The 27,614-nt window shown below is 42.3% G+C and overlaps 17 protein-coding genes across 17 annotated transcripts; 8 read left to right on the forward strand and 9 right to left on the reverse strand.

Moving 5' to 3' along the window:
* Positions 1 to 101: 101 nt before the first annotated feature.
* Positions 102 to 2,061, reverse strand: PAS_chr3_0174 (Essential subunit of the histone deacetylase Rpd3S complex; the record flags this gene model as incomplete). The annotated part of the gene is made up of 2 exons (XM_002492336.1): positions 102 to 1,765; positions 1,977 to 2,061. 2 exons carry the CDS (start codon positions 2,059 to 2,061, stop codon positions 102 to 104), a joined length of 1,749 nt encoding a protein of 582 aa, XP_002492381.1.
* Positions 2,062 to 2,271: 210 nt separating this feature from the next.
* PAS_chr3_0175 (Hypothetical protein) lies at positions 2,272 to 3,375 on the reverse strand (the record flags this gene model as incomplete). The annotated part of the gene is made up of 1 exon (XM_002492337.1): positions 2,272 to 3,375. The coding sequence occupies one exon, from the start codon at positions 3,373 to 3,375 to the stop codon at positions 2,272 to 2,274; it is 1,104 nt and encodes a 367-aa protein (XP_002492382.1).
* Positions 3,376 to 3,695: 320 nt separating this feature from the next.
* PAS_chr3_0176 (Mitochondrial ornithine acetyltransferase) lies at positions 3,696 to 4,982 on the forward strand (the record flags this gene model as incomplete). The annotated part of the gene is made up of 1 exon (XM_002492338.1): positions 3,696 to 4,982. The coding sequence occupies one exon, from the start codon at positions 3,696 to 3,698 to the stop codon at positions 4,980 to 4,982; it is 1,287 nt and encodes a 428-aa protein (XP_002492383.1).
* Positions 4,983 to 5,132: 150 nt separating this feature from the next.
* PAS_chr3_1159 (uncharacterized protein) lies at positions 5,133 to 6,872 on the forward strand (the record flags this gene model as incomplete). Its single annotated transcript, XM_002492339.1, has 1 exon — positions 5,133 to 6,872. One exon carries the CDS (start codon positions 5,133 to 5,135, stop codon positions 6,870 to 6,872), a length of 1,740 nt encoding a protein of 579 aa, XP_002492384.1.
* A 289-nt stretch (positions 6,873 to 7,161) lies between these two features.
* PAS_chr3_1160 (uncharacterized protein) lies at positions 7,162 to 8,358 on the forward strand (the record flags this gene model as incomplete). The annotated part of the gene is made up of 1 exon (XM_002492340.1): positions 7,162 to 8,358. The coding sequence occupies one exon, from the start codon at positions 7,162 to 7,164 to the stop codon at positions 8,356 to 8,358; it is 1,197 nt and encodes a 398-aa protein (XP_002492385.1).
* Positions 8,359 to 8,372: 14 nt separating this feature from the next.
* Positions 8,373 to 9,254, reverse strand: PAS_chr3_0177 (Mitochondrial inner membrane citrate transporter; the record flags this gene model as incomplete). The annotated part of the gene is made up of 1 exon (XM_002492341.1): positions 8,373 to 9,254. One exon carries the CDS (start codon positions 9,252 to 9,254, stop codon positions 8,373 to 8,375), a length of 882 nt encoding a protein of 293 aa, XP_002492386.1.
* A 235-nt stretch (positions 9,255 to 9,489) lies between these two features.
* On the reverse strand, positions 9,490 to 10,668 carry PAS_chr3_0178 (TFIIE large subunit; the record flags this gene model as incomplete). The annotated part of the gene is made up of 1 exon (XM_002492342.1): positions 9,490 to 10,668. One exon carries the CDS (start codon positions 10,666 to 10,668, stop codon positions 9,490 to 9,492), a length of 1,179 nt encoding a protein of 392 aa, XP_002492387.1.
* A 152-nt stretch (positions 10,669 to 10,820) lies between these two features.
* On the forward strand, positions 10,821 to 12,353 carry PAS_chr3_0179 (Glucosidase II beta subunit; the record flags this gene model as incomplete). Its single annotated transcript, XM_002492343.1, has 1 exon — positions 10,821 to 12,353. One exon carries the CDS (start codon positions 10,821 to 10,823, stop codon positions 12,351 to 12,353), a length of 1,533 nt encoding a protein of 510 aa, XP_002492388.1.
* A 103-nt stretch (positions 12,354 to 12,456) lies between these two features.
* On the forward strand, positions 12,457 to 14,001 carry PAS_chr3_0180 (Hypothetical protein; the record flags this gene model as incomplete). Its single annotated transcript, XM_002492344.1, has 1 exon — positions 12,457 to 14,001. The coding sequence occupies one exon, from the start codon at positions 12,457 to 12,459 to the stop codon at positions 13,999 to 14,001; it is 1,545 nt and encodes a 514-aa protein (XP_002492389.1).
* A 592-nt stretch (positions 14,002 to 14,593) lies between these two features.
* PAS_chr3_0181 (Mitochondrial malic enzyme) lies at positions 14,594 to 16,489 on the forward strand (the record flags this gene model as incomplete). The annotated part of the gene is made up of 1 exon (XM_002492345.1): positions 14,594 to 16,489. The coding sequence occupies one exon, from the start codon at positions 14,594 to 14,596 to the stop codon at positions 16,487 to 16,489; it is 1,896 nt and encodes a 631-aa protein (XP_002492390.1).
* A 51-nt stretch (positions 16,490 to 16,540) lies between these two features.
* Positions 16,541 to 18,163, reverse strand: PAS_chr3_0182 (Dicarboxylic amino acid permease; the record flags this gene model as incomplete). Its single annotated transcript, XM_002492346.1, has 1 exon — positions 16,541 to 18,163. One exon carries the CDS (start codon positions 18,161 to 18,163, stop codon positions 16,541 to 16,543), a length of 1,623 nt encoding a protein of 540 aa, XP_002492391.1.
* An 864-nt stretch (positions 18,164 to 19,027) lies between these two features.
* Positions 19,028 to 20,431, forward strand: PAS_chr3_0183 (Hypothetical protein; the record flags this gene model as incomplete). The annotated part of the gene is made up of 1 exon (XM_002492347.1): positions 19,028 to 20,431. One exon carries the CDS (start codon positions 19,028 to 19,030, stop codon positions 20,429 to 20,431), a length of 1,404 nt encoding a protein of 467 aa, XP_002492392.1.
* Positions 20,432 to 20,556: 125 nt separating this feature from the next.
* PAS_chr3_0184 (1,3-beta-glucanosyltransferase) lies at positions 20,557 to 22,139 on the reverse strand (the record flags this gene model as incomplete). Its single annotated transcript, XM_002492348.1, has 2 exons — positions 20,557 to 20,732; positions 20,837 to 22,139. The coding sequence occupies 2 exons, from the start codon at positions 22,137 to 22,139 to the stop codon at positions 20,557 to 20,559; spliced, it is 1,479 nt and encodes a 492-aa protein (XP_002492393.1).
* A 435-nt stretch (positions 22,140 to 22,574) lies between these two features.
* Positions 22,575 to 23,450, reverse strand: PAS_chr3_0185 (Hypothetical protein; the record flags this gene model as incomplete). Its single annotated transcript, XM_002492349.1, has 1 exon — positions 22,575 to 23,450. The coding sequence occupies one exon, from the start codon at positions 23,448 to 23,450 to the stop codon at positions 22,575 to 22,577; it is 876 nt and encodes a 291-aa protein (XP_002492394.1).
* A 396-nt stretch (positions 23,451 to 23,846) lies between these two features.
* On the forward strand, positions 23,847 to 25,112 carry PAS_chr3_0186 (D-serine dehydratase (aka D-serine ammonia-lyase); the record flags this gene model as incomplete). Its single annotated transcript, XM_002492350.1, has 1 exon — positions 23,847 to 25,112. One exon carries the CDS (start codon positions 23,847 to 23,849, stop codon positions 25,110 to 25,112), a length of 1,266 nt encoding a protein of 421 aa, XP_002492395.1.
* Positions 25,113 to 25,155: 43 nt separating this feature from the next.
* PAS_chr3_0187 (uncharacterized protein) lies at positions 25,156 to 25,518 on the reverse strand (the record flags this gene model as incomplete). Its single annotated transcript, XM_002492351.1, has 2 exons — positions 25,156 to 25,414; positions 25,460 to 25,518. 2 exons carry the CDS (start codon positions 25,516 to 25,518, stop codon positions 25,156 to 25,158), a joined length of 318 nt encoding a protein of 105 aa, XP_002492396.1.
* A 138-nt stretch (positions 25,519 to 25,656) lies between these two features.
* On the reverse strand, positions 25,657 to 27,339 carry PAS_chr3_0188 (uncharacterized protein; the record flags this gene model as incomplete). The annotated part of the gene is made up of 1 exon (XM_002492352.1): positions 25,657 to 27,339. The coding sequence occupies one exon, from the start codon at positions 27,337 to 27,339 to the stop codon at positions 25,657 to 25,659; it is 1,683 nt and encodes a 560-aa protein (XP_002492397.1).
* Positions 27,340 to 27,614: the final 275 nt, after the last annotated feature.

The raw sequence follows: 27,614 nt of genomic DNA on the forward strand, positions 1-27,614 counted from the left end.
TTTATTGTAATTAAATTGACCACCAACCACCCTTGCAGGTATTACACTTAAATCTCAGGAATAATCATGATGGTGAAGTTGAAGATAATATATATAGATAACTACGATTCTAGAAACTTGATCATGGCATCTCTTCCTTTCAACTGAATTAGTTGTTTAATGTAGACGAGATCACGGGTCTCTGTTTCGAGAGGAGGAACAGTAATGTGTTGGTCGCAACCGAGCTGAGCTTCAGCAATTTCAACTAGCTGTCGAAAATCAACTTCATTCGAAAGGTTCGCCGAATTGGAGAGTTTCTGCTCTATTGGCGACTGTTTCAGGGCAATCAAGCCACCCAACACTTCCCGTTTGGACTTATCAACACGTGTCAGTATCGACTCATTCTCTTTCTTGAGTTGCTCAATCTCGTTCAGCTTTTTTATCTTAGCTGTTTCAATAAAATCGAGTATTACTCCATTTTCTGGAATTCTGTATGTGATATTATCGATCTGAACAATTTTGAATGCCGGTTTCTGAAGTGACGCAATACCTTCGGTTGTAGAGATGTTGTCGAAATAAGGTGGAGTGGGGAGTTGAACAAAATCTTGATCGTTTTCATTTTGGTCGTTTATGATCTCGACATCACCATTATTCTTGAACCCCCGTACCATGGCAACTTCGATTTGTGGTTGATTCTTGAGCCTGCGACGGTGGTTGTATAGATCGTCTGTGTGATTCGGACACTTCCAACGAACTCCAAGTAGTTTGGGAGCTGCTAGAGGAGGATCTAAACAATCGAGATGCCATACCAGTGGGCAATATTCACAAGCTATAATTGGCTTTCGCAAATCAGATTCCTTGCAACGATAACAGAACTTGACATCCTGGCTCGCCTGTGATGAAGCATTGTTACCTTTATCACTAGCTCTCGAAAACTGATCAACTTTTGAAGAACCATCCGAATAGGAGCCTAGACGGGTAGTAGCCACGTCGACAAATGTTTCACGGATCTTTTTGGGCAATAAAAAGGACCTTGGGTTTCGAACAACCGCTTGGTCAAGTAAAGCGGCAAAAAAGCCACCTCTATGCTTTGGTGGAGGGTGTCTCTGTGCCTTACATTCGGTGCAGAACCAAGCGTCATCTGAGAGATCTTCTTCATGTAAAGGAGGGTCGCAGCAAATAAAATGAAATGACCTTGGACATCCTTCACAACAAATAAACGTACCTGGGCCACCACATCCAGAACAAAAATCGTCGTTGTCAGGTTCCGGAGAGGTGGACGAGCCATTAGGTGCTGCTACAGATATTGAATTCAAGTTTGGCTCCGAGTCAGTATTACCTGATAAAGGATTTGTGGAGTTTAATGCTGATAAAGATGACGAAGATGACGGGGATGCTGATGCTGATGGTAAAATAGCTCCAAACTGAGCCGGAGGAAACGCTTTTGCTCTTTGCTTTCTGGGAGATTTCTTTATTTTTTGAACATGACGGCCGTCTCTAGGGGACGCTGCGGATTTTTTGCTCGGAGTTCGGGGAGGTTGGATTGTACGATTGGTCGACTTGGGAGATCTTGGACCAGTTAATTTCAGTTTTATTTGATAGTTTGGAGCACCGCTTTTTGGTGTAGGCCGTAGATTACGAGTTCTTTCGAGACTTGGCTTCGTAAGTGACTCGGATTCATTTGTCACCAATTTTAGTTTGTAATCGGCTTCGGTTGCCAGTTGTTGAGATTCCTCCTGCTGAGTAGTTGCAAACAACTTCAACGATCCAGGGCCAGCAGGTCTTCCTTTTTTTTTTTTTAGACGTAGCAGCAATTTTAGGCCATAAAGATTCTTTTCGAACTTTGGCTGGAGGCGGAGCCTCTAATGGTAATCCTGTAATTATGGGAGAACTTGTGTCATCGGGTTGAAACCATTGCAAATCGGGCGTAAAATTATCAGGAGAAGACCCTATTGATGGGCCTTTTGATCCTTCTTGTGAGGATTGCTGTGAAGTACCATGTGACATTTCTGTCGTCGCCGCAGTAGAGCCGTTGGCGGGCTTTTGATTTCGAAGACGTTTTCTACGAATCGTGTCTGACATTGATAGAAAGAGAAAGAGAAGAGAAGGTGTGCGCGCGACATGAACCAACCAACTTTAAAAGTTGGTGAGTATATCAAAGTAAAGGGACAACCCGAAATTTCAGGTGCTTGATGAATAGGAGGGAGCGATTAGTGATCACTTCTGTACGTGTTATTGATTGCTAGATAATATCTGAGTCACATATCCGATGGTGGGATTTTAAAAGAGCGTTTATTCTTGCTCGACCAATGGTTGTGCCAGAAGGTTCAACAAAGACTCGTCTGAGACCGAATGCTCAGATTTGATGGTTGAAATATCAAAGGAAAAGGGGGTTAGCTGGACGGTAGCATCTTTGCCCACTCCAATGGTTGCGTAGAATTGGGCGACGAGTTCATCTTCTTTTTCCTGAACAACATCGTAAGGAACCACTACTTGATGACTGACACATTCATGCAATCCCATACGTCCTCTTTTTGAGTCAGCAAAAGATCTCAGACTAACTGGGAAGTAGGGAGAAAGCTTCTTGACCTGGTTCAGGGATGACTGAGAAGTTTTCAGTTTCAATCTATAACTGGTTCCAGTATACTTGAAAATGGAAGTCAAATAGGAAGATTTCTTGACCTTACCAGTCTTAGAAGAGGAAATTAGAATATCCAACCCATACACTTCACCTTCATTGAATTCGAAAGTTCCAATCTGTTTACGGTGCTCTGGAGTAGGATTGATTATGATCTCCTTTTCTCCGGTTAAGATGTTTCTTTCTTGATTGTGGGACAACATGCTTTCAACTGGAACACAATCAAAGGCCTTAGCAACATCATCCACCACTTTGGTGACTTCCATGTTTCTCTTTCCTGGTCTAATTGTTCTAATAGCAGACTGGAGTGCATAATAAGCGGCAGCAATAACGTCTGCTTTTCTTCCTGTAACTTCATCCTCCCCAATAACTAGAGTTTCGGAGATAATGGAAGGAAATCCTCCAATTTCAGCACCCAAAGAAACTTTGATCAAGTCTCCTTTCTTGAGTTCTAAATTAGCCTCATCTTCAGGGGCAGTAGGAGACAAGTAGGCCACCAAATTGTTGGGCGTAATGGAAGTTGGAAATGCGATACCCTTGGACGTTGTCTTCTTCCCTTGCTTTTCCTCTTCATAGACTTTTTCAAGTTCCTCCTTCAATCGATTGTCCCCAAAAACGCAAATATCAAAAGTTTTGGCACCTTCCACACATTTTGCCTTGACTTCTTTCAAAACTTGAGCAGCAATTGAGCCTGCTGTTGAGTATTGGGTAACAACATCGGGGTTGTTGAAAGAATAGTCGACTTTGGTTTTGGACATTTCGAAAGTAAGTTACTTAATAGAAGAAACTCGAAAGAAATGTGGAAAACATCGAGATAATTCTTGATGTTGGATGTTACAAGAATCAATTTTTCAAAGTTATTGAGTACTTCGACGTTAGGAGTCACTACAGATGAACAAACGAACTAGAAGGTTAAATCTTCTAACTAGTTTGGAATGCATGTTAGCACAAAATGACCTGGCCATCGTGTCGTGTAATGCTAATGTGAGACTACCTTCAAAGAATGCCACTACGTGACTTCTAATCTATATGCCAGATTATATCTCGCGACTGTTATCTTCTCCTCCACCAACCTCCCATGAATAATTTGAAATTAGCCCGCTTCTTTGCTACAATCTCCAAAGAGTCCAAGTATGTCCCAAACTCAGGTAGCTATCCCCTAGGTTACAAGGTAGGGGCTATTCATTGTGGAGTGAAAAAGAATTCTACTCTAGATCTAGCTGTTCTTGTTTCAGAGACACCAGCAAGTGCAGCAGCTGTATTCACAACCAATAAGTTCAAAGCTGCCCCAGTCCAAGTCTCCAGACAAATCCTCAATGACAAGAATGGAAAAGGCATATCATCAATTGTGGTAAACAGTGGAAATGCCAATGCTGTCACTGGTAAAGGAGGAATTGAAGATGCCTTGAAGATGGTTGACACTGTTGACTCAACCCTGAAAAATGCACCATCTTCCACACTGGTGATGTCTACTGGTGTAATTGGTCAGCGTCTCCCAATTGATAATATTTTAAAAGGAATTCCGGTAGCATTGAAGGATGTTGGTTCCTCCCATGAAGACTGGCTCAGATGTGCCCAAGGAATCATGACTACGGACACTTTCCCTAAATTAGTTTCCAAATCTTTTGAAATAGATGGCCGCAAATACTCATTGGCAGGGTTGGCTAAAGGTGCTGGTATGATTTGTCCCAATATGGCTACCTTGCTAGGATTTTTTGTCACTGATGCACCAGTGACGCCCGGTGCGCTGTCGAAGATCTTAACATACGCCACGGATCGGTCGTTCAACTGTATCTCTGTTGATGGTGATATGTCCACTAACGATACCATTTGTGCAATGGCGAATGGGGCTGCTGGAGGAGAAGAGATATCTGAGACATCATCCCAATTCTCCAAGATCCAAGATGAAATTACACTTTTTGCCCAGCAATTAGCCCAGCTGGTGGTCAGAGACGGTGAAGGTGCCACAAAATTCATTACTATCAACGTTCAGGATGCTCAAAGCTATGCTGATGCTAAAAAAGTTGCATCTTCCATCGCTAATTCTGCCTTATTCAAAACTGCTATGTACGGAAAGGATGCCAACTGGGGTCGTATTCTTTGTGCAGTTGGTTATGCCGATGCAGATGTTAACGTTCTCAAAACCAATGTCAGTTTTATTCCTGCTGATGGCTCTGCTGAGCTTAAACTCTTGGTGAATGGTGAACCAGAAAAAGTCGACGAGGAAAGAGCCAGCGAAATACTGGAACTTGAAGATTTGGAAATCCGTATTAGTCTAGGAACTGGAGGTGGTCAAGAAGCTAATTTCTGGACTTGTGATCTTTCTCATGAATACGTTACCATCAATGGTGACTACAGATCCTAGTAGGTAGGTTATAAAGTTATAGATTATGTCAGCATCATCTTTTAAGTTTTCGTCTTGTCCCATGCGCGCAGATGGGAACTGAAGAGATACTCCTCCAATCCACATTATCTCGTAAGGTACATTGGACATAAGACAGGAAATTTAGTCGCCATGTCCAATGCAGCCCCGAATATGCAGATTCTGCAACAACTGGCGACCCTGCCACCACAACAGCAGCAACAAATTCTTCGACAAAACCCCCAGCTAGCCATGTTCCTTCGACAGGTCCAACAGCGACAACAACAGTTTATAAACAAACAAGGACAGGCACCGCCTGGTATGGGCGTTGGAGCTGGTATTCAAGCGGCTCAAGGTATGCAAGGGCAAGGCGGACCTATGATGCCAGAGCAAATACCCGTTGGTGCTGCTGGTCATCCTGGAAGTTTGGCTCATGGAGTACCTGGTGTTTCTCCTGCAATATCAACACCACCAGTAGGTTCTTCTTTTCGTCCAAAACTACCAGGTGGCTCTGCTCCTTTACAACCCGAACTTCCCAGGCTGAGTAGCTTGCGTTACTGGTCAGAGAAGCTGGAAAAAGAAGGTAAACCGGTGGACACAAATACACTTCTCTATGAACAAATTATTACTCGGGATAAAGCTAATATAGAAGCCAGAGCACAAAATGAACAGGAAAAAAAGGTTTTAGAGTCCTTGATAAAGGATCTCAAATTTTACAATGAACTCAAGAGCTACCGAATGAAATCCATTCAGGCAGTAAATAATGGCATGGTGGAAGGACCACCGAGCATCTGGGGAGAAGGATATCAAGGATATGGCCATGGATTTACAGGCAAAACTACCACACAATTTGTTTATCCTCAAAAAAGAAAGAAGTATTCCAGAATTCCGGAAAGCTATATTCCAGACGAATTGATGGAACAGCAGGCGGAGAGTATAGACGAATGGGTGCCGATTAGAATGGATTTTGATATCGAAAGGGACAATTTCAAACTTAATGACACTTTCCTTTGGAACTTGAATGAAAAGGTTGTAACTTTAGAACGATTTGTTGCCGTTTTGATGGAAGACTACAAGTTTAAAAATCCATTGTTTTTGGACACCATCTTAGCTAATATGAAAGAACAGATTAACGAATATCGAACAGCAACGAACACAAGACCGCAAGACTTAAGGGTTGATATCAAGCTTGATATTGCTATGGGTAATAATCAGTTGATTGACCAATTTGAATGGGATATCTCGGATCCAAATAATGATCCAGAAGAGTTTGCAACAGTATTGTGTGCTGAATTAGCAGTCCCAGGGGAATTTGTTACTGCAGTAGCACATTCTATCAGAGAACAAGTACAAATATTCATCAAAGCTTTGCACCTCATAAATTACCCTTTTGATGGATCTGTAATTGAGCAGGAACAGGTGAGAAGATTGGTTAAACCACATATATTGCCCAATGAAAGCATTTTGCGATCAAGAACTCAATTCCAGGATTATTCTCCTAATCTCTTAGAAATCAGCATTGAAGAATTGCAACGTTTAGACAAAGATAAAGAAAGGGAGAGTCGTAGGAAACGAAGGGGAATGGGAAGAGTTGGACGCAGGAACGGACTAGTTCTTCCTGAATTATCAGATGCACCGAAAACAATTCGTACGCCCATAGCTTCTACTGTTTTACCATATGGTATAGAGGTTGGACCCTCTGTAGATTCTTTTGTTGATATCGTGGAGTCTATTGAGGATCCCAAAGATCCCAAAGTTGTGGAAAGAGTCCGAGAACCTAGTGCCATAAATTCCAGCACAGGAACACCGAATATAGGTGGAAATAATGGTGTTGTTTCGGTTCAACACGACTATGGTAACTCGCTCTATGTCACCATCAAGCTACGAAGGTGAACTTTGGTTGTCAAAACAAACCGTTGTTTTTGTATAGTATAACGTAGTTTAATAAGCCGAAGAATACATTAGAGAGTATATTTGCGAAGTGAGAAACTGAATTAATAACACCCCAAAACTGCAATCAAACGGTCAAAAGGCCATGTACCCAACCACCTTCCAACTGCCATCAAATGGGCAATGAAATGAATGGGTTTTTAGTGCAACTGTCCCAAAATAGTATTTAAATAGGTTACTAAAGCCGGATTGACATCTGACATCTGATATCGCGGTAAAGAGGGATTCGTATATGCAGACAGGAACAGCCTCCTTTACTAACATGAGTAACGAACCGCAAAAAGTAAGTAAAAATCAACCAACGAGTCACTGGAGTGTTTCTGCATGTCACATCTACTCTTCTGAGAGCATCCATGACAGGTTAGATCCCTCTTTTGAGACGTTTCCTTCAAGTATAAATTCTAACTCAGTGGCAAAGGATCCTTTGGTTTCCCAAAGTGTGCATTTGTTGTCTTCATTCGAAGGCGATAACTCAATAAAGGATTCCGTGCATGAACACGAACTTGACCAGATGGAACCCGAAGGAGACTCTAGAGAGATTGAAACAGCTCAAGATTCCGGGGATGCCCTCACCAACGCCTCTTTTTTTATGAATATGGACAATGGCGTACAACAAGGAACGTCATCCGATGCAGTAGATAATGGTGACATCGCAAACGAAGCACAAGGTAGCAAAGGTAAAACCATATTTAAACAGTTTCGGGATAAATTAAAGTCGTTACCAATTTTTAATCAAGGGCGTCACTTTCGGTATACGAGGGTTGAGGGTGAACATCCTAACGTTCGTGGAGCCGAAAATGATGGAGTATTTGCCAATATAACAGCCACCTCTGAATCAGGTGATCCTTTAGGTCGTGGAGAAGAGGAACTACCTTCTTACGATGAAGCAGCTGCTGATTCGGCACCAACATATTGGGAGTCTACTGTTGTTACTCCTGGCTACGAGGATGAAGTTTTTGTGGAAGGTTTGCCAGTCGGTAATCTACTCAACTTTTTCTGGAACTTGATGGTATCTGTGATATTCCAGTACCTCGGGTTCGTACTTACATATTTATTACACACGTCCCATGCTGCCAAAGAAGGATCCTGTGCCGGTCTAGGTATTACTATCATCACTTTGGGATTTGATTTACTGCCTTTTTCAATTTTTCATCGGAATAATGGACAAGCGAGCCGTTTTGAACCTGCTGCTCCCAATGATTACGACGTCGATACTTCAGAAACTCTAGACGGGTACACTGATGGATTCACCAGTGCTTTGGACTCTGGAGCCAAGGTTGAGCAAGAACCTACTAGATCGCCAATTGCCGCATACGCTTTGATAGCGTTGGGAATGTTTTTATTTCTACGGGCAATAGCTGGCTACTTTAGGGCCAAACGCATGGAAAGATTGATTTTGAACCCAGTTACAAACCCAAGTCCCGTGTGATTATAGTGAATTTTCTAATTAAGCAGAAGCAGGACTTTTTCATAAATGGTGAACACAATACCTCCACTAAGCACCAAACGACCTAGTCGGGGGGTTGCTCCTTTCCAGAAGGTAAGAAGGCCTTCTTCCTTAAAAATTTTTACAAAGCAATTTAATGTGGAAGAGTACATCTTGTCTGCTCCCAAAGCTTGCATTCTGGTTTTAACAGTATCTATTGGCATTGTAGCATACACCGTGACTACCCCCGCAAAAGATCCGACAGCGAAAGTTAATGACGAACTCAGTGGAGCGCCCGGATCTGTGCTACTAGCTTGTTGGAGAAATGTCTTGATGGCATTGTATGAACCCAATCTAACGGCAGAGTTTGCGGCTTGTCTCAAAGATACTGGAAGGACACCTGCATAAATCCCTTTGAAACCCAAGTCTTTAACGAGCTTGACAGTTCCTGAGATGATACCACCTTGGTACTTGGGTTTAGCACTTTGTTTGTCATCAATCATAGCAGTCTTAATAGCTTCGGCGGGTGTGACTGCGACCACGGATTCCAACAGCCCCGCTCCTAATCCTGCCAGCACTCCTCTGGGTCCACTCAGTTTTCCATCTTTATCGGCCAACATTTTCTTGATTGCATCAAATCCCAGGAAACGAACACTTGCTTTGGCAGTGTTTCCCACCACAAATGCTGGACATCCTGTATACAGTGCACCTACACCTTGAGTTCTTGCAATTGTTGCAATCAACTTCAAGGGGTTGCGTGACATATTTGCCGATTTGTCTACTAGTTGTAGACGTGTTTTGGCAAACTCAAAAGGATACGTAACCACACCTTCGACAGCACCTGCTGTACCTCCGGCGATGAATGAATGGAAAGGATCAACCTTCCTTTTCTCTGGCATGTCACACTGGTAAAATTAACGAACGATTCAAGATAGATGAAAGTTTCGAGGAAGTTAGTCAGTGTTGACAACGATGTCAGATGGCAAGTATGTTGGATGTTAGGTGTCAGCCCGATAATTTTTTGTTATTATATATTTAAGCCATTAATGTTTAAGTTTCTGTCTATTTATGAATGCTGTAGGAACGGTACTTTTTTATCTTCGACATTGGGTTTTTCCAAATAAAGTACCGCAGTTATTGATCTTGTTCGTCGTTGTTACCCGTCTCTAAGATATCTTCGAATTCGTCATCATCAATATCAAAATCTTCGTCTTCATCACCATCTTCAGCATCGTCATCGGCATCTTCTTTAGCCTGCTTTTCAGCAAGCTGAGCATAATATGCAGCCAGAGCATCTTGTGCTTCTATATCTTCGAGATTTGTGCCCGTTGTTTCCACCTTAGGTATTTCCTGTACTTGATCCTTTCCTTCCACTACATGATCGTCAGCAGAAACCTCCTTCTCAAGAATCTCTGAAGCAATATCTTGAGTTCCTAACTTTCCTAATGTACCTTTCCCAACAGTACTTTCTGAGTGCCAAGAAGGAAGTGCGTTTTGTTTGAGTTTCTCTTGTTTCTCAGCTTTAACCTTCTCTTCTCTGGTCTGATTCTCATCACTTGTAGTGATGTCAACATGCAACACAGCCTGTGAACGAGCAGTTGCATTCTTCAATGACTGTGACAATTCTCTCTTTGATTCCTGACCAGCACGTAAAGCATAACTGCCAGATTCAGCCGCAGAAACAGTTGAAGATTGAGCAGGAACTGCCCTGGTCAGCGATGTTTCAAAAGTATTATCCACCACATGGCCTTCATCGATCCTTTTGAGGTAGCCAATGATAGGGTCAAGCTCACCCATTAATTGCGTCAATTTCTCTTGGCGACGTTTGGCTTGAATTCCAGAATCATCTTCTATCAAGACCCCATTACAAATATCGCAGACAAAATTTAGTTTGTTGTCACTGACCATGGAAAGTGCATCCAGCTGAGAATAACGCTTTCGACAACGGGGACACACATAACCTTGAGGATCACTATCGTGTGCCATTTGATCCTTTAAGCTTTTAACAACGCTGTGCATTTTCCACTTGATAGCATCGATTGCATCAACAAAACGAATATAGTAATAAGTTCTAGTCGTCATCCTCTGATGTAGATTCTCCTCTTTCTGATGCTGGGCAGAGATCAGCCTGTCCTCAACAAGTCTGTTGCAAAGCGCCCTCAAACCCTTCCTTTGCATTCCTAAAAGGTAAATCAGATCATCCTCGGAAAGAACCCAGTGCATCAGTAGGGCCTCTACAACCAAAACATAATGTTTGGTATAAAAGCCTCTTACAACGAACCTAATCAAAGAGGTTGCCAGCTCGTAATCCATGGTGGCTACGAGAGGAAAATGGTGAACAGATAATTCAGTGGAGGTGTAGTTGACAGAGATTTACCCTAGGATCAGTTCGCGGGGGGAGCAGATTTGATATTGAGTGCTGTTAAATTCTGTAGAAGGAAAAAAAGCCAGCTTCAGTGTGTGCAATGTTGAGACTTCTGACCATTGGAAGTATAGCAGTGTCCCTTTTCCCTGCTTCTGCTGAGATTCCACCTTTAAGAGGGGTAGCTCCTGACCTTTTGGAGAAGTACGTTCCTGATAAGGATGGAAATTGGAAGTGTCTCGGTCATCCTGAGATCGTTCTGCATTTCGATCAAGTAAATGACGACTACTGTGATTGTCCAGATGGATCAGATGAGCCAGGAACTGCAGCGTGTGAAAATGGAAAGTTTTACTGTGCAAATGAAGGCTTTGAACCGAATTTCATACCTACCTTCTTGGTGGATGATGGAGTGTGCGATTACAAGGTGTGCTGTGATGGTTCAGATGAAAAATCTGGTAAATGCCCTAACAGGTGCCTTGAACTAGCTGAGAAGGCGGAATTGCTGCGGTTGGAAAGAAAGGCACGATTGGAAAACGGATTGAAAGCAAAGAGAGATTTAATTGTCCAATCCCAGAATAAATTAAGAGAAATCTCCCAAAGACGCGCCGAGCTGGAGAAAACAATCCAATTGGAACAACAGCAACTAAACTATCTTAATGAGCAAGATCCAAATGATTCTGCCTTGCGAAAGGAAGTGGATCCCCAATTAGAAAAAGTCGTACAGATTCTGAAAGTTCAAAAAGATGAAATTTTACTTCTCAAAACCAAAGCAGATTCGTTAGAGAGATTACTCAAGGAGCTAGAGAAAAACTACAACCCAAACTTTAATGACGCCGCTGTGAAGGCAGCAGTTCAAGGGTTCAGAGATTATTCAAGTAATTCTAACGATGACTCTTATTCTGACTTGGATTCTGTTGAACCGGAAAATATCGTCAAAGATATCCAAAAGACCATTAACACATTTGCTTTCGACACTTCAAACGATTCTAAATACGAATCGATTTGGAGCTTCTGGAAAGAGGTATTAGCAGACAAAATCGTTAAGATTTATCAAGAGTTTACCGCGGTGCCGCTGAAAACAGCTTCAAAGCCTTTGAAACCCATATCTGGAACAGCTCAAGAGATACAGAAAAGCATTGATTCGCATAATAAGGAAATAGTGAAAATTGATTCTGATTTAGAGAATTCAGAAAGCCGATACGGACTTGAAGACATTTTCAGAGCATATGACGGGAGATGTTTCGTTGAAAAAATTGGAGATTATGATTATGAATACTGCTTTACGGGTTCCTTGACCCAAATTTCTTCTAATGGCCAAAGGGTTTCGATTGGGACTAGAGATAAGATAGAGGTGTTGGAAGACGAACAAAGTGTTGGTGGTTATTCCTATAGAGTTTACTATGAAAAGGGAGCTAAATGTTGGAACGGCCCTGTTAGAAAGGCAATAGCCGTTGTGCAATGTGGTGATGTTGAACAATTGGTTTCTGTGTCGGAACCAGAGAAGTGTGAATACCATCTCGTGGTGCGGAGCCCAGTTGGATGTTTCAGTGAAGACAATGTTTATCTGGTAAAGGAGATTGCTGAAGGAGAGTCACATGCCCCTTTCAAGGTGATACCTTTCAAAGATGAACTCTAAATTGCAAGGACAGTTTGCCTACACCTAAAGGTTAAGAACCGATATTTCGAGAACTAAACGTCCCCTCATCACCATCATCAGCCCGTTTGTGGCTCTGTTTTGAATGGAACAACTGATCCCCTTTATTCTTTTTGCAGTGATAAGTCAGTGGTTTGACGACTCGCACTATTCAGCTTATGCTGCTGTCAACTACCCTCCTGAAATTTGGACTCAAATTCTCAATCAGCTGAACCAAAAAGACGTGATAGCGTTGATGCTTACCAACCGCATCACGTGCAGCTTATCTGCCACGCGGCTCTATCGAAGAGTGTATATCACTGCTGAGAATTCGCAGATGCCATCAACTTCGTACGATGAGTGGAACTACACTGTTACCACTGCAACCAGGTTCCTCAAGATGCTTCGAACAAGCCATGGTAGTAAGTTAGCAGTGGAGACCGTTTATGTCGGGTGCAAACTTAATTCTGTCATTCTTTTCGAACTCGCAAGTCATCTACCGCATGCGGCTCTGGTTTGCATGGACATGGCTTACGTGATCCTTCCCCATCACAGTTGGGGAAGTTCTTTTTGGATCATAGGAAATGCAATTACCAATAATATAGCGCAGTTGAGGCTGGAAGAGCTCGCAGTTGATGATAGTATTCCCTTTTATGGGCTGCAACGTGGTAGAGCGCTTCATTTGCCTTCCTTGAAGAAGCTCTCCGTCAAAGCAACTCACTGGTCTAAAACTTTACCATTGGTGACTGATCTTTTCAGTGCTATGCATCCATTTCAATTGGAGAGTCTTGAAGTGGGCGATCCTTTGGTCTTTTGCGAGGTTTGCAGTTCCTTGGGCACCTCTGAACAGTTCCGCTTAAAGTCTTTGACCCTGGATTTTGGATCCTCTAGTGATATTCCTCCAGATTACGACTACACAAGACTTTTAGAAATTATGAAAAACAGTATTCAAGAAGTAAATGAGCTTCGTTTACGATTTTGGACTTTTCAAGAAACAGATGGTATATCAGAGTTCCTTAGAAAGATAGCGGTATTGTTGGGTCCAAATCTTCAATCATTGGGAATATTTTTTCTTGGAGAAACTCCCAGATCCATTGAAGATCAGGATTCGATTCAACTAGTTACCACCAAGTTATATCCATCGTATCTACCAGATATCGTCGGATTTTTTGCTGCGATCCAGCATCTTCGCTTAGAAGAAATCACTTTAAGCGTGTCACACCAAATAGGACTGGATGAGTTGACGGCAAATGTATCGAATTCCAGGTTCTCAATACTTAGTGCAGCATTATTGTTATCCGTAGTGCGGCTAAACGTTTTTGGTAACCTGTGCGGGCCTTTCTTCAACGGATGGGTTCGGCGATACGATATTGGCCATGGCCGAATTTTTCGAATAGCTCCTCGACACAACGTCTTGGGTGGTGCCCTCCCACCAATTCAGGACGATCATATCCAATCTTTACCTGATCTGGAGATGGCGCAGCTCGTTTCCCAACGTCAGTTTATCTGTGCTGCGCGTGGCCAAGTTTCAGTGCCATTCACCACCGCCAACAAGAATGCGCCTCTTTTGCGAGAGCGCTACCGGCTTCTGATAGAAGATCACGCGGGTCCTTTACCAGCGGATATACATATCAACGGTCTCCCAGTTTAGGAGATGCGCCCTTTTACGTGGATTTCAACCTGGATGGAAGAGAATCTTGTCTATTGAGGAAGAAGAATGGAAGATTATTCACATCTTCTCTGTATTTAAGAACCTTTGAAGCGTCACCAAGTGCTTTTCTCTCTTTACGTGTATTTCGTAACGTTTAAGGCGTTCTCCTTTGGTCTCTTTTCTCCGTTCTAGCTCGATCACTTTTGTTGGCTCCTAGTTTTATAGATGTCAGATGCATAAGAATTTTTCATCAACATTTCACCCCTGTCAAATGGATAAATTTCTCACTTAACAATAGACTTGTTTCCTAAATCTTCCGGCGGACATACGCGCCTGATAGGCCTACACCCCTAATCTACCCGCATCCACCCGTAGAGTGCATAGAAATGCGCGATGCCCGCACCTAAAAGCGTGCGTTGCAATCTTTATTGCGCTGTCCTTCTGGCGTTCCGTCTAGACTTCCAGTGCCCCTCTCATATCGGCCTCCCCTCCTCCATCTTCTACAGAAAAATTTATAAATAAAGGCAACCTTCCGCAATTCAACATCTTCGATCGTCCTCGTGGTTAGTTGAATGATATATATTCGGACATAATGAGCTCTCTTTACATGCCCTCAAAATCAATGAAACGGCTTACTGTGAGCTGTCGTCGTTTTATATCTTCGGCTCAACCAAAAATTGTTACACACAAAATACTCACACCAGTTGGGACAGAAGCGGCAGCCAAAGTAGATGTTCCCAAGACGACCCGTCTTTCTGTGGAAGGCCCTATCGAATGCCACTTGCAAGGATTTGAGCTATTAAACTCTCCATTGTTTAACAAGGGTTCTGCGTTCACTCCAGAGGAAAGAGCAGCCTTTGGGTTAGAAGGGTTACTTCCTCCAGTAGCCAATGACTTAAACGAACAAGCAGAGAGAGCTTACAAGCAGCTGTCTTTCTTGAAAACCCCACTAGCAAAGAATGATTTTTGTACCTCCATGAGACAGCAAAATAAGGTTCTTTTCTACGAGTTGGTGAGGCGACACATTAGAGAGCTACTGCCCATCATCTATACTCCTACGGAGGGGGATGCCATTGCCGCATATTCACATAGATTCCGTAAACCTGAGGGTTGTTTCCTTGATGTCACGGACCCTGAATCCATAGAGGATCGTTTATCTCGTTTCGGTGAGAGTAAAGATGTGGATTATATTGTAGTTTCTGACGGAGAAGGAATTTTGGGAATTGGTGATCAGGGTATAGGTGGTGTTCGTATTGCCATTTCCAAGTTAGCTTTAATGACTCTTTGCGGTGGTATTCATCCTGGAAGAGTTATCCCTGTCGTTGTTGATGCCGGTACAAACAATAAGGCTCTTCTGGATGACGAACTATACATGGGTAGCCGCTTCCCTCGAGTTCGTGGTGAAGAGTACTATTCTTTTTTTGACAAGTTTATTGAAGTTGTCAAGCGTAGATTCCCATCTGCAGTGTTGCATTTTGAAGATTTCGGTGTAACTAATGCCAAGCCCCTATTGGACAAGTATCGTTCCGTTCTTCCTTGCTTCAATGACGACATTCAAGGTACTGGGGCCGTTGTAATGGCATCTATGGCAGCCGCATTGAAACTTACGAATCGAGATTTGTTAGATTCCACCATCGTTATTTATGGCGCTGGTTCTGCTGGTCTTGGAATTGCTTTCCAGATCGTCAATCACATGGTTAACCATGGTGCCACTAAAGAAGAAGCTTACTCAAGGATTCATTTGCTAGATCGTCATGGCTTGATTCTCACAAACATGAGCGATGTATCCAACAAAGATCAAATGCTCTTTGCGGATGATCCTAGCAGCTGGGATGGTATTAATACCAAATCCCTAGTTGATGTCATCGAGAAACTCAAACCCACCACATTAATTGGTTGCTCCACCCAAGCCGGAGCCTTCACAGAGGAAGTCATTAAGACAATGTACAAATACAACCCCAGGCCAATAGTGTTCCCTCTTTCCAACCCTACTAGACTTCATGAAGCTGTTCCTGTTGATGTTATGCGATGGACGGATGATAATGCCCTAATTGCTACTGGTTCTCCCTTTAAGCCTGTTCGTGGTCATGTCATCAGTGAAAACAATAACTGCTTCTCATTCCCAGGTATCGGATTGGGAGCCGTTCTTTCTAGAGCTACAACCATCTCCGACACTATGATTTCCGCTGCAGTTGATGAACTTGCCAGTGGTTCCCCTGCATTCAAGGACCCTAAAGCAGGTTTGCTTGCCCCAGTCGAAGTGATAAATGAGACATCTGCTAAAGTGGCAGCCGCCTTAATCCTTCAAAGTATCAAGGAAGGCACTGCCAGAGTGGAAGAAGAGCTGTCTCCAAATGGAGATAAAGTTTCTGTCCCTAGAGACTTTGAGGGTTGTGTTGCATGGGTCAAATCCCAAATGTGGCGACCAGAATATAGACCCATGGTGAAGGTGGAACGAGTTCCCGAAATCCATACGCATCAGTCATAGACTAATATCATCTCTAATATTATTTCTCAAATATTTGAACTATCACATGAGCTATACAAAATGGTTGATTAAGTGGTCCTCTAACCAGAGCATTACTGTCCCTTCTCTTCCTTTTCTTTGTTCCAATTCCTTATTTTTCAACCTCTTTTCATCTTCATCTATTGTGGCCTTACCTGTAAACAGATCACATTCGGAAGAACTTACTCTTTTACTTTTGTTCATCAATTTGTAGCCTCCCAATAATGCCAGATAGATAGGAATTCCAATGTATCCAGTGATGAAATTCTTATAATCAAATTTGTCCCCAAGAAACACTCCAAAGTTGTTCATCAGGACAATGACAATGCAAAATAGAATGCAAACATAAGAATACAATGGCTGGAAAGGTGCTCGCCACGGTAGGAAGCTGTTTCGATCAAAGTTTTGTTTCTTAATTGCTTTCATAAATGAAATATGAGCAACTAGTAATGATATCCAAACTAACAGCCCAAATACAGAAACGACATTGACAAAGTAATTGAACACTGTTCTAGCAGAAGAGGTCAAGGTCATGAAAGCCAAAAGGGAAAATCCACACCCAACAAGAACCCCGTAGATTGGCACACCGTGCTTTGTGGTCTGAGCAAAGATCCTTGGAGCCTGCCTTTTCACAGCCAGTCCATGCAATGTTCTTACAGCTACGTAGAAGTCGGAAGTGGCTGAAGAGACTGCAAATAACAGGATACAACCGTTGATTAGATGCGGTAGTCCGTTGATTTTTGCTATTTTCATTGCAACAACGAACGGAGAAGACGCGGCAGATGTGGTTGATTTGATGGCTTGTTCCATTAACGGATCATTAGATGGCACACAGCATCCAAGTAAGAACACTGTAAAGCAGTAGATCAATATGATTCTCCAGAAGGTCAGTTTGATGGCTTTTGGTAAAGCTCTTCTTGGATTTTCTGCCTCAACAATTGCGACACAGACGAATTCAATCCCCACATAAGAGAAAACAGCATTAACCATTACCGACATAAACGACAAAGCTTTACCTTTTGGTCCTTCTATCACGGTTGCCTGATGATAATCTCTGAAGGCACCCGGATCATGCCAGTAGCGGAATCCTGATGGTTGGCGGTTGGGGGCTCCTCCTGACATGATGACCATCATAACAATCCACAACCCCACAATGGTGATTATTTTAACAGAAGAAAGCACGCATTCAAAATTTCCAAAATATTTTACGGGTAATAAGTTGGCAACCCACACTACTACCATAAAAACAAATATCCAAACTCCCGAATTAACTTGATCGGTGCTGACCCAAAACTCCATGACCAAACTGGTAGAGACAATTTGGTTGGGCATGGAGAATAAATAGAGTAGCATATAGGTCCATCCAGTTGCAAATCCCAATGCAGGATGACAGTAACGATGGGCGTAACCAGCAAAATCACAGGGAATAAACGTGGCCATTTCCCCGATTGCAGCGATAACACCAAAGGCAATCATTCCTACAGCTAGGAAAGATATCAGTACTGCACCTGGGCCAGCATCATAAAGTGCTTTTGCAGTTCCAACCATCAAGCCCACTCCAATACCTCCCCCCATTGCAATAATGGAAACATTACGGGCGTTGAGGGTTTTTTTTAGGTCTGTGCTTGTGTCTAATTCAGACTTTAGTTCTGACATTTGGCTTGCTATAAGAGAAAAGGGAGTTGAGGATATCTACAAGCTAATAAACGATCATTGCCATTCATTATCTGCAGATAGTGAAGATACGAAAGCCATTTTGAGCTGAGGGAGGAATCTGCCAGAACTTGTAATTACAACAAGCTGATGTAGTATATGCAAGATGGCGCGGCTTGTCTGAAAAATTGACGTACCTCCTTACATCGGCATCGAAACTTAAGTTTTTAGTCTACCCGGACCTGGAAACACCCGAGGATGTAAAAGTTAGGGGAAGAGCTCAATTTCAAATGCTGGCCTTTTGTAATAAGTAGAGCTAGGCTATTGTATCCCAATTGCTTCAAGCATGTAGCTGCTATAGAGCGTTACTAAGATAAGTGCTGCAAAATGTGCGGCCTGTCAACGGCCTCTCGGTACAGCAAAGAATCAAAAATAAAATTGAACAACACTCTCTGGCCCTTTTCAGGCAAAGATCTTTTGAAATTAAATTGTTTAATTGTGTTCTTCGGGAACTAGTCATATATGCGAGTTAACATCTATGTTATGGACATTCGACATCTAGCATCCATATTTGTTCCATTTTCTTGATCCACAACAAAGTATCGAAAGGGATAGACTGTAGCAACTTCGATGTCGTAGATAACTCTTTAAGCAATTAATATTTGGACATTGAGAGCAGGTATTTCTCCAAGGTCACCTGCTGTTCTTTTAAAGTTCTAAAAGGTTTTACCGCATCGAGATACATCTCTTATTCGGGTAACTGCGAGCACCGGGATTCGAAAAACTAAGTTTAAATATCGTTTTCGCAAGCTTAATTTCTCTCTCTAAACTTGGACGCCAGCCGAACTTTCCTTCTACCCAGGAAGAATGAAGAAGCTGCAGCTTATGGGACTTAAGAAGAAATTTTCAAAGAAAGTCCCAAAAGAACCAGTTGTGTACCCTGAAATTCATTTAGTGAGCCTTCCAGATGAAATTTTAACTCTCATATTCAAGAACTTAGATAAGAAGACACTATGCGCTCTTTCCCAAATTAACAAAAGACTCCAGGCGGTCAGTCAAAAGACACTTTACAGAGCTATCCGTGTATCCTCCACTTTAAAGTTGTTACAACTCTGTAGAACTTTGGATAGAAACTCAGTGGAACAAAAGCCATGGTTGTACGCTATTGATTCACTACAGTTGGATATTGACATTGGAAATAGTGCAAACGAGTTTATCAGTGTGAGCATAGGGAAGTTGGGATACTCTTCATCCATAAAATCTACCAATTACAAAGATTTATTGAACACGTTTAACTTGTACAAGAACCTCATGACACATTTACTTTCCCTCAACTCCATTTCTCTAACTCAAGTTTCACCCCGACTAAATTTTCCCATAGAATGTTCTCTTTACTACAAAGTTAATGATAGGATTGAATGTCCAAAGAATTACACTTACGATGACTTGAGGAGAGATTCCATCAAAACTGTCAGATTGGAAAGTCAAGACGGGATTTCCATCCCATTACGAAGCCACTTATTATGGTCATTTGGATTGATCAAAGAGCTGATCCTTCGAAACATGAATATTGATGAAGAATCTCTTGTAGACACGAGGTATTTAGTAGATGCTTCCTCCGGTAATTGGATTATTGACCCCATTAATCAAATCACTCAACCAATTACTGGCTTCCCAACCATCGATACGATACCAAAACATAAGAAGAGCTACCACTCTCCGATAGAGAAACTTACCCTAAATGCTACCACCGTTTCATCTTCCGCATTGCATTTTCTTCGAAACTATTTTCACAATGTTACTGAATTATGTCTACTTAACATCAAAAACTTACACGATTTGGCTTCTATCACATATTTTCCTAACATAAAAGCATTAACCATTGATTTAGACTCCAAAATCTTTTGGAATTTTTTGAATGATTTCCCAGTTCAGTTCGATTCGTTCTTCAGTGTATTGTGTTCACTCCATAAAATTCAAACAATAACATTCGTCAACGTCAAATTTTTCAACTTATCTTTAATTCCAAGAGAGCCTGTCAATGAATTAGATTATAACTCCTATAAAGTATCTATCTACCGGTTGTTCACGCATTTGGGCCGTATTGAAAATGTCAGTTTCATTCTAACTACCCCGAAGAGAATCACCGCAAACACAAGATATCCTCTATTTATGAATCGTGACTGGTTGAGTATCTTATGGCCATTTGTTGATACTGGTTGTAAAGTTTCCATCAAATACGATGAAGGATCTTATGAATTCCAAGGGTAGCTAATTGTTAATGTATGTTAAATAATAGAGAAGCAGGACACCATGGCTACCATTACGGGTGAGAAAAGACCAACGAATTTGCTTAAATTTCCTTGAAGTTGTGTTAGTAATAAGACCAGAAGCACTCAAACCTTAAAGTTCCATTCCTGTTGCCTTTGCCTGATTGCTCTGATTTTTTTTTCTCTTGCAATTTGCTTCTGTACCTTTGACTTTTCCTGTTTATTCTGCTTTGGTTTGGTCTTTTTGTTTGGAATCTTCCTGGTTTGGGGTTTGGGTTTGGGATTTGGGTTTGTTATTTGTCCTAAAAAATGGTTAGTAGTTCATTCTTGATGATAGGGTTCGATTTTAAAGTTAACCTACTAGAACTTGTTGAAGTTTCTACGTTTAAGATTTGGAGGTACTTACCATTTTTTGAGCCCTGGGATTTTTCTGGAACTGTTTGCTGTGTATCTGGTCCATTCAAATTATGGGTAGCAACAATTTTGCTCTTCTGGAATTTTGTTCCATCTGATAGAAAGATTTCTTTCTTTACAACAAAATCATCATCACTCAACTCTACGTAGGAGCCTTTCTCACCTTTGACTCCCTGCGTAATGAAGGCCATTCCTAGACTTTGAGGAACAACCAATTTGTCCCCCAAATTTTCATAAGTGCCCTGACATTTAAGCGGTGCGGATCTAACATTTTCATTCATCTGCTTTATGTGGTAAGTTTCTGAGGCCTTAGCTAATTGGTTCTTGAAAGTTTCAAAATCCTTCAATAGTTTAACTCTCCCATCTGAAAGATATTCCACCATTCCATAATTATTCGGTTCTTGGGCAAACTCATAAGCAAGACCTCCGTTGAAAACAGAGCTCATCTTAGAAGAATAAATAGCCTCCACCTCTTGGAAAATTCTTGGAGTCACTTCGTTACATCCGTATTCTGAGAACATGATTGGTTTGGTATAATCCGCATAATGAGCTACCAACTGGTCATAGCCGCTCGTTTGCATGTTTTGATAGCCACACCATTGGTAGCTGTTGACTCCATAAAAGTCAACGCTATCCAATTCAGCTGTACTATTTGAGCATTCTAGGTACTTTGCCAATGGAATTCGAAAAGAAAGATCATCGGCTGCAGAATATCCAACAGGGATAGGTCTATCGCTATGATGTGTGATGTATGTTTTCAAATCTCTTACAACTGCTTTCATATAGTTAGAAGAATGTGTGGCGGAGACCTTATCATTCACGACTTCATTACCAGCAAAAAAGGCCAAGGTATTGTTATAATGAGAAAATTGTTCAACCACTTTGAAGATATGGTATAGATAATCATGATTATAGGAGCTCCAAGGCTCATATCTATTAATGCTTTGATTTGGCAAAGGTGAATTAACATCCAAGATCAAGTATATCCCAGCAGAAGCCAAAAGCGACATGCATTTGTCATGATTCAAGTCAGGATTAACCGAATAAACTCTAATAGTATTTATTCCAAGTTCCTGGAACAAGAGAATATCTCTAGCACATTCCTCTATTTCTGATAAAGGATCTTTGTCCGTTGAAACTCCAGAGGCACCTCCTGGCTGATAATCAACTCCCTTGACCATGAAAAGCTCACCCGTAAGAGAGTCATAAAAGTGCTTCCCCTTAATGGTGATGGGATGGATATAGCCAAGGACCACATGCACGAGAAACAAAAGAACTGTCACCAAATATAGCATCTTGTTATAGCTTTAGTAGTTGGGTTAGACTTTGCGGATGGTCGACTTTGTGTTTCTCTGGGGTTTAGCGTTGAGAAATCGTCCAACAATAGCATTGCAAATAATAATCTGTAATATTGAAAGTTTTAATTAAGAATATGGATTCTGAGAACCGAATGGGAGAAACCTACGTGGAGTACTCCTGTTTATCACAACTGCTAGCTCCATCTTATGTTAGAGTCTACCAAAAAAAAAATGATTGGACGAGTTGGGAATCGAACCCAAGACCTCTCCCTTGCAAGGGGAGCGCGCTACCAACTACGCCACACGCCCGAATAATACAAACTAGGATAATGGAGTAATTATATTATAGAAAGAGAGATGTGTTGCTTCTTCATTAGATTCTTTCAAAGAACTGTTGAAGACAATTTAGCCACTTTAAAATATTCCTGCTGTCTATTCACCTCTACCAACCACTTGCAATTGCACCCTAAAGCATTCACCAGGAGAAAATTTTATGTGAATAAAGTCATAAACTGCTCCATCAGGAAAATACTGGGAACATATACTTTGGACTGCGGTGCACTCTTCCAAGCATACTAAAAAGACACTTACTCGAATAACCTCATCCAAGGAAGCTTTAGCCTCCCTTAAAACATCACATACATTTCGAATTGCATGATGAGTCTGATCCGTGGTAGTTTGAGGAATGCTCCCTTTTCTTCCATTGATGCCAAAGATTCTCCCAGTACAGATCAAATTTCCCAAGATAAACTTTGGAGTTTGGACAACGTGGTACTGTTTTTGCGTTGAATATGTTATGCTTTTCGGTGTTAAAGGAGTGGAACTCATCAGCTCTAGGGATTCTATTGACTGTGCCTCAATGGGATTAGTGTTTTCATCGGTTCTTTCTATGCCTACAATTGAGATTGTATGGGGACCCGATCCAAGACTATTATCAGAAATATCTGCAGCATGTCTCCTGTAATGGCGATCTCTGACATCTTTGCGATTGAACGATCTACCACAACCTTCGATAGGGCAATGGAACACACGGGTTTTTAGGTGAAATGTCTCCTTATGCCTTTTTAGATGGGAAGCACGAGAGTAGCCTCTGGAACAATCACCAATGTCACAGATGTATGGGCAGGCATTGACCCGTGGGTCTTCCGAAGTTGGGACTTCATCTACGGATTTGGAACCAATGTAGTGTTCAGGGACCATAGTTAGAAAACTAGGAGGGATACTTGTTGTCAGTAATTGAAGACAAGGGCCAACTGGGTGATAGAAAGACAATAGGAGGACAACAAGAGTGAATGTCATATTTGACATGCTAAAATTACAAGCCGCAAATAAAGGTCGCAGTGCGGATTTGGACTAACCATATGGTCAACCTTAGGCTGGGTATCAGACCCTTAGAAAAGAGTTTGCCCCTTGACAGTACCGGGCGTCTTATTCCATTCGGAGCTTGAGAAAAAAGGCAGATGCCTTGAAATTTTATCAACATATTTACCGTTTAATATTTCTGATACTTCTGCAGCACGACCTTCTTACTACCACTGCCTGTTAGAGCCGTTAACCCTAATAGCCATGTTCACGTTGATGTAGTTTGATCAAGGGAAGTTGCCAAACAGATACACCTAGATTGCGGTAAGGATGTACGCTTAATCTCGCATTATCGAGATACTCATCACCGGTGTTGAAGCTTAAACAGTCACGCAGCACCCAATGACAACTCCTCCTTCCAGCCTAACTCAATCACGAAACAAATATGCCCTATCAAAGCAGTATCTAGGTAAAAAAGTTGCAGACCTACCAACTCCCTCGTATCTGGTAGAAAGATCCAGGTTTCGAGGGAATTGTGAGAAAATGCTGTGGTCAGCCCGAAGGCTGAATGCACCTTTCAGAGCTCATATCAAAACTCATAAAACGCTGGAGGGAACTAGCTTGCAATTGGGAATTAATACTGATTCTGAGTATAAGACGGACAGAATTGTCATATCTACGCTGCCAGAAGGTTGGGGTATCCTCCCCCTGGTCAAACAGGGGTTGATCAACGATGTTCATTATAGTCTTCCCGTAGTGAAGTCTCGTTTGGCAGAACTAGAATTGTACTCTTTTGAGGTTCCCCATTTGAGACTGATGGTAGACGATATTGGTCAGCTAGAAATGTTAGTTCGGTACTCTAAAGAGGAATCGAAGCTCGCCACAAAATGGTCGGTCTTTATAAAGATTGACATGGGTACCAAGAGAGCTGGGTTGACCCATGATTCGCAAGAGTTGAAAGAGCTTTTGGATCAACTTTTAAACTCAGAAGCCAAAGATTATGTTTCTCTTTATGGCTTTTATTGCCATGCAGGGCATTCCTATGGATCTGCCGATAAAGCGGAGGCCACTAACTTTTTGCTACAAGAGATTGAGAATGCAAACAATGCCGCCAGAGTTGCTAAACAGATTGATGGTACCTTGCAGCTGGTACTTTCAGTAGGTGCAACTCCAACCGCCCATGCATCGGCGGAATGGGAGGCTCCTGACCTAGGCCAACTAGAGGGAGTGCTGGAGTTACACGCTGGAAACTATCCATGTTGTGACTTACAACAGGTTGCAACAAACTGCGTGTCACTAGATGACGTGTCGGCTCATGTTCTAGCAGAAGTGGTATCACATTACCCTAATAGAAACAATAGGAATCCCGGAGAACAGTTGATAAATGCTGGAGTAATTGCATTGGCTCGAGAGTTTAGTTCCATTCCAGGTCATGGAATAGTAGTCGACCCTTCTACCTATGGAGATTGGATTGTTGGAAAGCTTAGCCAGGAACACGGCATCTTGTTCCCTTTTAAAGAAGATTCTAATTGCGAGTTTATACCTCTAGGCACCAAGATCAAAGTGGTCCCCCAACATAATTGCATCGCTGCTGCAGCGTTCCCATGGTATTTTGTAATTGAGGAAGATACAGTAGTAGATATTTGGGTTCCTTTCCATGGATGGTGAACAAAAGTTTATATTCATACGACTTAGATAAGTTTCAATAGCTTTAAAGGTAAAATTCTTCATACTTCTTAGCATAGTACAGAGTGGAAGCGGCTCCTAGAATTGTCAGAACAATTGGAACGGGTTTCTTATATCTTGACACAATTCCCCGGTTGATTCCGGCAATAAACATCAGAGTGGAGGCTCCCAAAGCAGTTTGAACCCCATATTCCATGTTATTCTTCAGCAAATATCCAGCTCCGGCATAAATTGCCGAAAAAGTGACTCCAGCTATTAGGGAAGGAAGGGAACCTTTACGGGCACTGACGAGTTAGTACACTCCAACAAAAAGCAATGTCTACACTTACTATCCCATGACTCCTCCAACTAAAGACAGACCTGAAAGACTAAAAGCAGGGTGTTCCATTTTGGTGCGTAGGTACAATGTTCAAGTAGATAAGTAGGAAGAAATCTCCAGAGAAGATTACGCGAAGGATAAGATTTCAAATGGACGTTAATATTGTAACATATACAGACTAAAAAACAATTATGATCGTGAACACATTTAAGCTGCGTTGGTCTTGGCAGTGATTTCAGCTTGCTTGACTAAGGAAATTGGAGCATCCATAGTCTCCAACATGATCTCGATGACACGGATCTTGTCAGGCTTGTTGAAACCTTGGTCCTTGAACAATTTGGTCAACTCTCCGACAGTAGAGACTCTAGTACTTTCAGAGTTCTTGGCCTTAAAGGTGTCTAGCAGCTTAAGGTGGTCCCATGGTTGAATATCGTTATAAGAAGCCTTCTCACCGTGAATCAATCTCTCGATAGTGTAACCATCGTTATTAAGGATGAACAGGTATGGCTTCAAGTTCCAGCGAGCCATAGTGGAAATCTCCTGGACGGTCAGTTGCAAAGAACCATCACCAACAAACAGGATGACTCTTCTGTTGGGGTCGAGCTCCTCAGTAGCACAGACAGCTCCTAGGGTAGCACCGACGGAGAAACCAATGGAACCCCACAGGACCTGGGAAATACCAGATACGTGGGTTGGGAATCTTGATTGAACGATACCGAAAGCAGAGGTTCCGGTCTCTGTGATGACGACGTCACCAGCTCTGAGGAACTTGCTGATGTTGCTCCACAACCAGTCCTGGGTCAAATCTTCGCTGGCACCCTTTTCGATAGGAGGAGCAATCTTTGGAGGAACTTGAGCAGTAATGTGCTTAGATGCCTTACCGACAAGTGGTAACAGCTTTTGCAATAGGGCCTTCATCTGAACGCCTTGGAACACTGCACTACGGATTTGAGTGTAGTCAGAGTGGAACTCAACAATGTTCTTGGAGTGGGAGTAAGAGAAAGATCCAGTGTTGAAGTCAGACAGAAGAGCACCAACAGAGATGACAAGATCAGCCTTCTCCACGAACTCTGTAATGTCTGGGTTAGACAGAGAACCCACATAAGCACCACCAAACTGTGGCTTTTGTTCGTCAACACCACCTTTACCCATTGGAGTGACAAAGACTGGGAAGTTGGTGACGTCAATGAGTTGGTCAACCTCTTTTTGACAGAAGTGTCTGGATGCACAGGCATCAACCAGAATAACTGGCTTTGAAGCCTTTGAGATCAGTTCCAAGATGGACTGTAATGCCTCCTCCTCAGCCTCGACTGGGTTTGGAACTGGCTTCAAGTCAATTGGGGTGTTCAAACGAGTTCTGTCAACCTTCATCTCGACAAGGTTAGTTGGCAGTCCAAGGTAGATAGGACGTTGGTAAATGAAAGCTTCACGGATGGCACCGTCGATCATATCTTGAGCCTCGTTGATATCAGAGATAAAGTTGGCAGACTTGGAGACGTTCTTGAAGACACGCTTGAAGACACCGAAGTCTCCGTTACCGAGGGTGTGGTGAAGCAACAGCTTCTTCTCCTGGGAAGAGATAGCTGGGACACCGACAATATGCAGCAGACCGACATGCTCGGCAAAGGAACCAGCGATACCATTGACGGCACTGAGCTCACCGACACCGAAGGTGGTGATCAAAGCAGCCATTGACTTCACTCTGGAATAACCATCTGCAGCGTAAGCAGCGTTCAATTCATTGGCGTTTCCTGCCCATCTCATGCCCTCAACTTCATAGATGTGATCCAACAAAGCCAAGTTGAAATCTCCTGGAACACCAAAGATAGTCTTGACGTCGATTTGCTTCAGACGTTCGAAGATGTAAGTTCCTAGTGTTATTTCAGCCATTGTTGTGTACTAGCTAATTGATTGATGATTAACGAATATGTTGTAGTAAATTGAAAAGATGTTGCTAGATATTTGAGGTTCCTTATATAGATTTGATGGTTGCGTGCGGCTTTTGTAGGGAGTTATTCTATTTCAACGTGATATTGATGCGGCTCGACCACTACGGATAGTAGCGGCGCGAAGTGGTAAGAGCTGCACAACCAGGGGCAGTATAGGGTGAAACGAACGGAGTTTTAACGGAAAAGACACGAGATTGAAGAGCGCACTGAGGAGAT

The sequence above is a fragment of the Komagataella phaffii genome, chromosome 3 (genome assembly GCF_000027005.1).
Source record: "Komagataella phaffii GS115 chromosome 3, complete sequence".
Lineage (NCBI taxonomy): Eukaryota > Fungi > Ascomycota > Pichiomycetes > Pichiales > Pichiaceae > Komagataella > Komagataella phaffii.